We start from the raw sequence: 11,487 nt of genomic DNA, 5'->3' as shown, positions 1-11,487 counted from the left end.
CATCTTCACTAATTAGCTCCTAGTAATGAAGCTCCTCCCACAGAGTGCCTTGTGTTGAACACAGATGTTCCCCACTCAGTTACACTGCAAGCCCCTAGAGGACTTAGTCCTGCTTTGTGGTCCTACACCCTCCCTTTCATCTCTTACACGGAGAAGGTTCTCAATTGCTGCTGATTGCCTTATAATTACTTCCCATCTCTTTACCTTTCACAACCAGAAGAAGAAATGCAGGGCAAATGTTCCTAAGTGGCTCACATCTCAATTCTGAAATAGCTATTTCTTCAATTAGCTAAGACATGGCATTATATTTATAATCCATTCTGTGGCTATTAGTAAAGAAGACTGTTTTACACATAAACATTTCATGTCGTACTTCTTCCATTCGACCCTGGGGAGACAAGCACCATGTGTCCTAGAGATTCATCCTAGGTAAAAGCCTGGGATTTTAGAGAATAACAGAGGAGTGCTTTGCCACCTGCACTTTCTTACCAAGCTCCTGGCTCTGATGGCTTTAGCTCTAACATGTTGTATGGGTTTGGACATCTTGAAAAGTGCTTAGGAGGTCTTGGGGCCAGACCTGGATTCAAATCCAACCTCTTCCACATGTTACCTTTCTATCTCTAGGCAAGTTACTTAAACTATGTGCATCAGTTTCCTGATCTATATAAAGAAAATAACAGCATCTCCTCAAAGAGTTATTCTGAAGATGAAAAGGGTTACTACAAGTAAAGCACTTACAGCAGTACGTGGAACAGTAAGCTCTCCATGAGTGTTAGCTGTGGCTGTGATTCTTTGGAGAAGCAGCCTAGGGAAGAAGACCTTGTCCTGGCTCTACCATTTATTTGCTTTGTGCCTTTGGACATGGAAACACTGAGATCTCCATTTCTTCATGTAAAGTATTAAAATCTTGATAATGCATGGAGTGCCTATCTCACAGAGTGGCAGTGAGGTTCAGATAAGCTAATAGATGTGAAAATTCTTTGTAAACTATACAAAAAGCTGTACAAATGTAGGGTAACAAATGCCATCTCTTTCTGTCTATACCTGTATGCTTGCACTCATTTTGTATTATGGTTACTTATTTTTATCTGCCTCCTGCATTAGATTTGAGCTCCTCAAGATAGGAATCACATCTTGCTGTCTCCTATATCAACCTGTACATGAGTCTAACTTGATGCCTGTACGTGGCATATACTCAGTACATGGGAAATGGAAGAGTAGCAGTCTCCTTGTGTGTTTTTTTGGGTGTGTGTTCCAGTAGCTTGCTCCCATTTAGACTGTATGTGCCAGGACTATTCCCCCCCGACATCAGGTGTAGCTTCCCAGAGGGCTCACTGTGAACAGCATCTGCAGGCAGGCAGCCAACACCAAGCTGAGCACTCAGGTACAGACACTAAATATGGGGACACCGTGTCCTGAGGCTCGGATCCCCAGTGCTCAGCCAGCAGCCTTTTCAATCCCCATGAGGTCTCTGAATGAGTCTCCTTACTACTGGAGAGACTACTAGTTTAGTTGCCCTCGATAGTCCAAACTAGGGAAATTGAGAAATTGAACCGTGGCATATTCGGTGAAGTCCAGACTAAGGAAGCTGAGAAAGTGAACCTTGGCATGTGCAGTGACCTCAAGGCCTTGCTTCTTTTTCTTCCATTTCAAAATCTTCTCAAAATGGCAACTTTGGTTTTTGTGCCCCTGCTCCCAGCTCCCATCTTTCATGAAGTGGGGGTTCTCAGAGGATGCCATCTGCCTGATGGTGTCATGTATCTCTATATCCTGCAAGCTACCCACCAAATCCTGCTCACAGATTAAGCACTGGATACATACTTGCTGATTGGAATTTAAAGAAAACCAAAATAAGTAAACTCGACGGGAGATTAATTGCCTAGGAGTCGGTTGACTGCTTGACTGAAGCTGGATTTTTTTTGGGAACCGCTGGCTGCCTTCACATTTCCTGATGGAAGTGGGACAGGTCAACAGACAGCCTAGAGCGGCAGATAACTTTTGCCCACACGTCATTCATTTTTTGGAGCGTTGGCTTGAAATTGAGGGGTGTGTGTGTCTGGAACCGACGTGCCTTCCGTGCGCCTCCGGGGTCTTTGCACTTTCTTTCAATGGGCTGATTACAACACAGAGGATGTGGACAGTGGAGTTTTTCCTGTTTGATGTCACACTGCTACCCTTTAAAAGTCTGACGGCAAAAAGGAGGGAATCCAGTCTAGGATCCTCACACCAGCTACTTGCAAGGGAGAAGGAAAAGGCCAGTGAGGCCTGGGCCAGGAGAGTCCGGACAGGAGTGTCAGGTTTCAATCTCAGCACCAGCCACTCAGAGCAGGGCACGATGTTGGGGGCCCGCCTCAGGCTCTGGGTCTGTGCCTTGTGCAGCGTCTGCAGCATGAGCGTCCTCAGAGCCTATCCCAATGCCTCCCCACTGCTCGGCTCCAGCTGGGGTGGCCTGATCCACCTGTACACAGCCACAGCCAGGAACAGCTACCACCTGCAGATCCACAAGAATGGCCATGTGGATGGCGCACCCCATCAGACCATCTACAGTGAGTAGGGCTTCAGGCTGGGAAGAAGGGGAGCACCCCTGTTGTCCATCTACGGGGGCTTGGGAAGGTTGGGGACTAGACTGGAGGGCTAATCCAACCCTCCTAGCTTTCTGCCCAGGAACCACTTATTGTCTGTGTGTGTGTGTGTGTGTCTGTGTGTGTGTGTGTGTGTGTGTGTGTGTGTGTGTGTGTGTGTGTGTGTATTTAAATCTTAGGGGAAGATTCTGTCACTCTCCTAATTAGTATTTGCTGGTTTTTCTCAATATGAATAATTTTTATTTCAACTAAACCCTTCCCACAGTAGGAGCCATGTTCCCTTTGCCCCGTCAAAAGATTCAAAAAATGTACAGAAAGAAAGGCAAGGAGTCTAAGAGAAAAAGAAGCCAGGCAGATCAACAGACACTACATTTCAGCTCATGGACTTCAGACTAGGTTAACTAGGGAGGTTGTAAAGAAGATTCCTGGGTCATACCCGGATTGTTATAGATAAATCTGGGGGCTCTTTCCAACTCTGGCCTTATAAAAATTCTTGGAAAAATGTATTAAAGACAGACTGTCCACGTATGTTGTCTTGGTGAGAATGGCCAAGTATACAACCCATCCACCCATTCATTTGTCCATGCATCCATCCATCCATCCAACAGGTTTAATGGGTGTTTCAGATACCCAGGTACCCAGGTACCCAGTATGAGTTGGTGATTCTTCTCTGTGGAACTGAAAGGTGTCCAGTCAGTAGCAAGTCAAGCTAGTTAGAAACTTATTGGCAACATGAGATAACTGGAATGTTTTTAAAGATCAGGTTTGTGGAGAATTGGATCACAATCCACAATAATCAATCCATTAGCAATGATTCAAATGAGGGCCCCTTTGTGTGCACCTATATAAGGGGTAATGTGGTGCAAGCAGGGATAGATATTGGAAAAGACTGGATCTTCTATTTTAAGAAAACATGTGAAAACACTTCAAAGGATACAGAAAAATGCAAACCGATCCAATACAGCTCAAATTAAAGGAAAGAAAAATTAGTTAGACAATCTCTAACTAAAGAAAATATAGGAATTATGATTTGCCCTTTCTTGTTGTAATAAATTAATTAATTATTTTTGCTGTGGCCTTGCTGTGTGTGAGGCATTTATTCTTCTAGGCACCAAAGGTCCTTAAATCTGGTTGCAAGATATATAACATGCAAAATTAAGTTGCAAGACATATAACATGCAAAATTGACAGTTTAACCTCTTCAAGTGCTAAATGCATATTGATAGGAGATAAAAGGAGAGAGGAAAGTTCTCTCCAAATACCAAACAGGTTCCAGAACTCCAGAGAATATAGTAAGACTCAGGAGTCAACATCTTGGAACCAAGTTTGAGTCTCATGGCAAAAATTTCAATTAAATCTGGATACACTTGATGCACCCGAAGTGTTGTTCATTTTATTCAATGGATATTTAATAGGATCTACAATGTGTCTGGCATTGTACCAAGCACTGTGACTGAAAACTAAGACACAACCCTTCAAGGACCTTGTGGTCTGTCGTCCTACCTTGTCAGCCAGCTCACAACCAGACTTTTAGGAAATGCAATTTTGCGCCTCTCAGGGAGGGGCCACCCTTACTCTAATTCAAGACTATATGTGGGCCAGGCGTGGTGGCTCACGCCTGTAATCCCAGCACTTTGAGAGGCTGAGGTGGGCAGATCATGAGGTCAGGAGATTGAGACCATCCTGGCTAACACAGTGAAACCCTGTCTCTACTAAAAATACAAAAAATTAGCCGGGTGTGGTGGTGGGCGCCTGTAGTCCCAGCTACTTGGGAGGCTGAGGCAGGAGAATGGCGTGAACCCGGAAGGCAGAGCTTGCAGTGAGCCGAGATCGCGCCACTGCACTCCAGCCTGGGCGACAGAGCAAGACTCCATCTCAAAAAAAAAAAAAAAAAAAAAGACTATATGTGATTTAAAATGCAGAATAGTAGATTATGGTAAATGACTTTGATTCTCTTAGATGGAAAGGGCTGCATCCAACTAGAGAATGTTTATACAACTTGTCTTGAATCCTGGAATCCCATTGCTGAAAGGAACTCCTTAAAGACGTTTCTTCCTGAACAAGAATTAGGGAAGAACAGAACAGGCTGGCTGTGGTGGGGAGTGAGTGTGAAGAGTCAACCTCCTGCGCTGGCAATCTGAACTGTAGACCTTTTCCTTGAAAGCCCACCTCGCATCAGGCCCCAAGGGATCACTGAGTGCTAGTTGGAGTGAATTAAAATGACTGAGAAGCAGCAAAATAAATTGAACTGACTTCAGATTTTTAAAAATAGAAATGTGATTTTGTTTCCTTAGACATAAGCACTAGCTAAACATTGCATCTTTAAAGAGTTAAAAGTGAATGCGGGGAGGAGAACTTAGGGTCAGGGTAGCGGGAGGGAGATCTACTTTTCCTAGTCTACGTAGATAACTTTTTGTACTGTTCAATCAGTTGTCATGTGTATTATGGGGAAAAAGTGCAGGAAAAATTTACACACTACAATTAAAAGTTACCCAAAAGAGGCCAGGTGCGGTGGCTCACGCATATAATCCCAACACTTTGGGAGGCCAAGGCAGAAGGATCACTTGAAATCAGGGGTTCGAGACCAGCCTGGCCAACATGGGGAAACCCTGTCTCTACTAAAAATACAAAAATTAGCAGGGTGTGGTGCACGCCTGTAGTCCTAGCTACTTGGGAGGCTGAGGCAGAAGAATCCCTTATACCCAGGAGGCGGAGCTTGCAGTGAGCCGAGATCGCACCACTGTGCTCCAGCCTGGGCGACAGAGTGAGACTCCGTCTCAAAAAAAAAAGTTACCCAAAAGAAAGAGGAAAGATTAGTGCATGTAGATAAGAAGCACAGCTAATTAAATGTTTGGTGAAGGATCTGTAATGACCTCATCAGTGACTGTTAAGCAATGTTTTTACACTGACAGAAACCTAAAATGTGAGGGGTATTTTTCCCCTCCTAATTATCCATTTCTATTGAATTCTGGTTCATCTTATTACTTTGCTGTAAGAAATGCTTAGGAGTTGAGTGCACAACCCATCTTTGGGTCATTGGACTTGACAAAATGAAATTATCTCCTGCCTACCAGATTCTTCAAGCTCCCTTGGGACTCACAAGCACTGCTGCCAGGTACCCCTCTGATGTCCTTATCACCCGTTCTATGAACAAGGCCATCCTCTGACTCCCCTTTATCCTCATTATATGGAAACAGCAAGAGAGAGATGCTCATTGTCCCTGGTAATATCACTTCCTAGATCCTGCTATTTTCACTTCCTCCATCTTCCCCACAGGAACTTTCTTTACTTGAAGCTGAGTTACCGTTGGGCTCCTTAAGCCTTCTTCATACATTTTTCTTTTGAGATGCTCAAAGTACTTCACTGCTACCATCTTATTTATCACTTACTGGCCACAAGAGTAGAATGGAGTAGATAATTTTCTACTTCTATAAGCAGAGGTTGAGGCAAAGTGGTAATAGTAAAAATTACTAGCACTTAGGAAGTGCTTTCTAAAGGATAAAAACATTATCTCATTATGTCTTCAAGATGACCAAATGAGGTAAATGTTTCCGCCATCCTCATTTTATATGTGAAAAAACAAGAGTTAAAGAACTTAAATAACTGGCTGAAGGTCAGACAGGTAGTAAAAGACCTAGAGGACATCTTGACCCCAAATCCCACGCTCTTCCAAGGTCACACGCATGGAGACATCTCCGTCACTGAAGGCAAAGTCCATTAAGTCTGCTAAGCTCCAACAGGCGGGGCTGGTGTCTCCAGTAGTCAGTGGTTTGTTCCTTCCTTCTGCAAAATTCTCCCTTGAATCTGTGCAGACTGCGAAAAGATGCCTTTTGAAAGCACAAAGGAAAGAACCTCTGACTCTCTCACATTTTCTAAACTTTCACATTGGCTCACTTTGTTTGATGGAAGAGTCTGTGTGCCCTCCGTAGCAGCTGCTCACAGTTCTTCAACCACCGCTGGATGTTTCCTAGGGGGACTGGCTCTGGAGACCAGGCGCGTGTGTGCCATATGCACTGCCCACACTGACTCCAAGCATCAGGCCAGCACGCCTGTCAAGGCATGGGCCCGGCATAAACAGCAGGTCAGAACACACCACGTGATGTCCTCTGTTGGCTCGACACTTTCAAGTCACTTTTACCACCATTATCCCCTTTGATCATCACCCTATGAAGCAGGCAGGACAGCTATTGTTCTATTTTACAGCTGAGGAAACTGAGGCTAGTGCGAGGTCAGCAAGCGGCACAATTGGGACCAAAATCCAAGTCCCCGGTTCTTGGTGCCTGGCTCAGTGCCCCTTCCCCGAGCCCTTAGCGCTGCCCTGACTCTTTGTCCTCACTGCCTGCAGCATGTATTTTAGCATTTGATGTTGTCTTCTCAGACTCAGTGATTTCTGCTGGAGGCTTGTTACCGGGTGGTAGGAAGAAGATGTCTCTGACTGAGTTTCAATCCTGTCTTAGTTTCCTTATCACTTAAATTAGGATATTGCTGCTACTACTACTACTACTAATAATAATAATTAGTACTAACAATATAACATTTGTTTTGAGAATTTAAAATATGTAAAGTGCTTAGAGTGCAACCGCTCAAAGACCATTACTAAATGTAATTTTTTCCCAATTAGACTGAAAAGTCACCAGAACAGAAACCATTTCTTTTCTTTTTTTTTTTTTTTTTTTTTGAGACGGAGTCTCGCTCTGTCACCCAGGCTGGAGTGTAGTGGCGCAATCTCGGCTCACTGCAAGCTCCGCCTCCCGGGTTCACGCCATTCTCCTGCCTCAGCCTCCCAAGTAGCTGGGACTACAGGCACCCACCACCACACCCGGCTAATTTTTTTTGTATTTTTAGTAAAGATGGGGTTTCACCGTGTTAGCCAGGATGGTCTTGATCTCCTGACCTCATGATCCACCCGCCTCAGCCTCCCAAAGTGCTGGGATTACAGGCATGAGCCATCATGCCCAGCTGAAACCATTTCTTACACATTCCTTATATTTCTCCAAAGGTTTACCACAAAACTAGCCATACATTTGAGACACATAGGCAGACACCACTGTGGAGGAATTTAAGCATCCTTTGCGCCTGTCATACCCCAGTCCACCTTCTGGGAAGCTTCCCTCAAGGTTCCCCGCAGCCAAACTTTGAAACAAATTAACTTCTCTCTTTGGCCCTCTTCCTTTCTCACCTTTCTGGGGCTTGTCTCCACCCTTATTCCCTCTGTTCCGCGTCAGTCCAATTTCAGTCCCTATCATGATTTCTACTCAGCTAGTACCTAATTATTGCTGCTTATTTTCCTCGAAGGTCCTTGTATTGAGCCTGCATGGAGTGGGAGAAGAGCTTTGGGCTTTAAATCACCCCCACGAGGCTCCATCACTTGCTAGGCACAAACATTGGGCATTTACAACCTCTCCAAGCTACAGTTGCAGAAGAGGAATTAGAATCCCTGCGTGGGATTCTAGCTGTCTCCCTGGGGGCTATGAGGTCAGATGAGATGCACCTAGAAATTCTGTGATAGGCAACTGGAAGTGGCCCCAAAGATCTAAAGCAATGATTTTTAACAGAAAATGTCAGGTAATTAAATAACATTTGGGAAAGAAGTCTCACTGAATTATCACGCATGTTACACTAGTATATGATCTAATTGTGCCTTTGCCACAAAACAGAAAGCACATTTAAAGCCATTACCAATTACTTAAGAGGTAGGTCGTGTGAATGGGTTTCAGGCCCTTGTCGGAGACTGGGTTTTGAGAGGGGACACTGGAAGTCTATGAGGGGCTGCACCTGGAGGGGTCACCACCAAGTGAGAAAATGATAAAGAACCAACCCAAGAAGAGCCAAGAAGAAAATTCCATCCGTCACTTATATTGATTCAACATAAACAGTTTTACCCTCTGCTCCTAAGCAGCTCACTCTAAGGAAGGCACTAGATAGGTAAACTCAGTTAAAGCAAGGTGAATGGAATACATGCTGTAATAGAGGTGAAGGCATTGTCCTGAGGAGCTGAGAAGAAAGAACAACTGATTTTGAATGGAAAGATGAGGAAAGTCTTCATAGAGATGGTGATGCCTGAGCCTGGTCTTGAAGACTGAGTGACTTCAGTAAGTAGAGAAGGAAGAGGGAGATCAACTCTAATACCATTCTGTACACATACTGGGTGTTGACTAAGGTATTAGACAATTACACAGACATCCAGGAGAAGAATCAGACTCTATGGCAAGCTGGATCCTTGAAAGACATCTCAGCATAGATTTAAAAATCACAAAGTAGAAGGCATGGAAGAATGTGACTAGCACCACAAACATTCAAAGGTATTAGTAAGGCAAAAGGGAAAATAAAGATGGTCCAGGTAGAGAGAGAGAAACATGTGTTCAGCACAGGTAGAATTCCAGGAGCTCAGAGTGCCCCATACAGGCAACAAGATGAAGCAGGAGGTGAATGACTGTATGTGTGTTGGGGGCAAGAGAGGATGTCAGAAGAAATGCTGACTATGCAGAAATGAGGCTGAATTTAAGGCTGTTGAAGTCATCACCACCCTTAAAATCAATCCAGGGAGGTTTCCTGAAGGTGGGTTTTCAGGAGGTGCTTGAAGGTGGGAATTGGATGCGCAATGAGTCTTTGCCCTGCCTGGTTTTCTCCACAGGTGCCCTGATGATCAGATCAGAGGATGCTGGCTTTGTGGTGATTACAGGTGTGATGAGCAGAAGATACCTCTGCATGGATTTCAGAGGCAACATTTTTGGATCAGTGAGTTTCTTTTTTGTGTTGGTCACCATTTGCAAACAATTAGCCTAATTTCTTTGACACGACATAGACTTCTTTAGCTTAACAATTCCATTTGCAGTGTACCCTGGTGACCTGTTTCCACTGATACTTCATGCAGTCTAAGTATTGAATGCTCACGTTTAGTAGCTGGGGTTTGAACTCAGGCAGTCTGGCTCCAGATCCCAGGCTCTCAGCCCCTAGTCTGCACTGCCCATTGGAACCCATTTTTGAATCTAGCACTGGCCCTGGTATGTAGTCATAGGTCCTCAAGTCATGTCAATTCACGTTGTAAAGTACATTAGAAAGGGTGAAAAGCTATTGGTGTCTTCTTGATTCTGGGACTAGCTGTGACTTTGGGTAAATCTCCTCACTTCTCCAAACTTCAGCATTTTCACTTGGAAAAAGTGAAGTGGAATAGACCACGTGACCTGTGGGGCTCCCTTCAGTTAAAGATTTTTAATTAATAACCCCTGCCCCAATTGTGATAGCTATTCGTTCGGATTGGTAAGCAAAGGATTTCCCAAACTAAAGGCTGCTGGCCAATTTTTGAGGATTTTGAGGTCGTAAAATAGCAGGACTGCTTATCTTAGGAGTCTCTCACCACCACCCATGCCCACTAGAAACGCCACAAGAACACAGACTTTCTGTTTTGCTTTCTGCTGCATCCCAGCCCCTACAATAGTGTCTGGCTACAGTAGGTAAACAACAACAACAACAAAAATCTGTTAAACAACTATTGAAATATAGATAACTAACTAAACATCTGTTAACCCCTCTAGGAATGTAGATAGTCCTGATCTGTAAACTGCTTACTTTGTGGAGCTTGAGGATTACAAGAAATAACAGGCAAAGGCCTTCGTGGGGGCACTCAGTAAAACCCAGTACTAGTGGTAGAGGATTCGAACCCAGCTCATCTGTCAGCTCTGTCAGCAAAGTTCATGTCTCCAATCCCGTCATTGCCCTCATTCATGTTTGACCCTATAAACTCCATCCCCTCTCCTTTCTCCAGTAAAGAGACAAACCCAAGCCAATTTTCAGCCAGCAGAGGCTTGGAAAAGGTAGAAGGCGGGAAGGACGAGGTGGTGCCTACTCCAGGAAAACCACAGGCCAGGCCAGGCCAGGCCGGGCCTCCAGGCAGTAAGAGGAGGCCCCAGGAGTGGTAGTCTCTGAAAGGGGGAACTATAGTCTGGGCTTGAGCATTAATCAAAGCCACTCTACCCTAGCAGGGAACAAAGGCGTGAAGGCTCAACGCCCTAAGAACTGCAGGGCTTCAGGCCAGCTGGCACAAGCATGTGGCCCCAGGAGGAGCCGGGGGGTGGGTGGGGCCCCCCTTCACGTGGTTCGCTCTTGTCCTTCCAGCACTATTTCAACCCGGAGAACTGCAGGTTCCAACACCAGACGCTGGAAAACGGGTACGACGTCTACCACTCTCCTCAGCATCACTTCCTGGTCAGTCTGGGCCGGGCCAAGAGAGCCTTCCTGCCGGGCATGAACCCACCCCCGTACTCCCAGTTCCTGTCCCGGAGGAACGAGATCCCCCTACTTCACTTCAACACCCCCACACCACGACGGCACACCCGGAGCGCCGAGGACGACTCAGAGCGGGACCCCCTGAACGTGCTGAAACCCCGGGCCCGGATGACCCCGGCCCCGGTCTCCTGCTCACAGGAGCTCCCGAGCGCCGAGGACAACAGCCCGATGGCCAGCGACCCATTAGGGGTGGTCAGGGGCGGTCGAGTGAACACGCACGCTGGGGGAACGGGCCCGGAAGGCTGCCGCCCCTTCCCCAAGTTCATCTAGGGTCGCCGGAAGGGCACCCTCTGTAACCCACCCCTCAGCAAACGCAGCTCTTCCCAAGGACCAGGTCCCTTGACGTTCCGAGGATGGGAAAGGTGACAGGGGCAATGTATGGAATTTGCTGCTTCTCTGGGGTCCCTTCCACAGGAGGTCCTGTGAGAATCAACCTTTGAGGCCCAAGTCATGGGGTCTCACCGCCTTCCTCACGCCATATAGAACACCTTTCCGAACAGGAAACCCCGACAGGTAAACTAGAAATTTCCCCTTCATGAAGGTAGAGGGAAGGATCTCTACCAACATATTTATCTTCCTTGCGCCTCTCTTCTTTATCACTTTTAAGCATAAAAAAAAA

At 45.7% G+C, this 11,487-nt stretch overlaps 1 protein-coding gene across 1 annotated transcript; it reads left to right on the top strand.

The window, feature by feature from the left end:
• The first annotated feature begins 2,335 nt into the window (after nucleotides 1-2,335).
• On the top strand, nucleotides 2,336-11,138 carry FGF23 (fibroblast growth factor 23). The gene is made up of 3 exons (XM_032158999.2): nucleotides 2,336-2,546; nucleotides 9,217-9,320; nucleotides 10,698-11,138. Exons 1-3 carry the CDS (start codon nucleotides 2,336-2,338, stop codon nucleotides 11,136-11,138), a joined length of 756 nt encoding a protein of 251 aa, XP_032014890.1.
• Nucleotides 11,139-11,487: the final 349 nt, after the last annotated feature.

Source organism: Hylobates moloch, unplaced genomic scaffold, assembly GCF_009828535.3.
Source record: "Hylobates moloch isolate HMO894 unplaced genomic scaffold, HMol_V3 SCAFFOLD_8, whole genome shotgun sequence".
Taxonomy (NCBI): domain Eukaryota; kingdom Metazoa; phylum Chordata; class Mammalia; order Primates; family Hylobatidae; genus Hylobates; species Hylobates moloch.
Note: the sequence above shows the minus strand (reverse complement) of the source record. Positions and strands in the feature narration are given on the sequence as shown.

Excerpts from the sequence above, each read along its gene's own strand:
- FGF23 (XM_032158999.2), top strand. The coding sequence starts at position 2,336 with ATGTTGGGGGCCCGCCTCAGGCTCTGGGTCTGTGCCTTGTGCAGCGTC. Across the intron at positions 2,547-9,216 it reads ACCCCATCAGACCATCTACA|GTGCCCTGATGATCAGATCA; the intron begins GTGAGTAGGGCT and ends TTTTCTCCACAG. Across the intron at positions 9,321-10,697 it reads GAGGCAACATTTTTGGATCA|CACTATTTCAACCCGGAGAA; the intron begins GTGAGTTTCTTT and ends TTGTCCTTCCAG.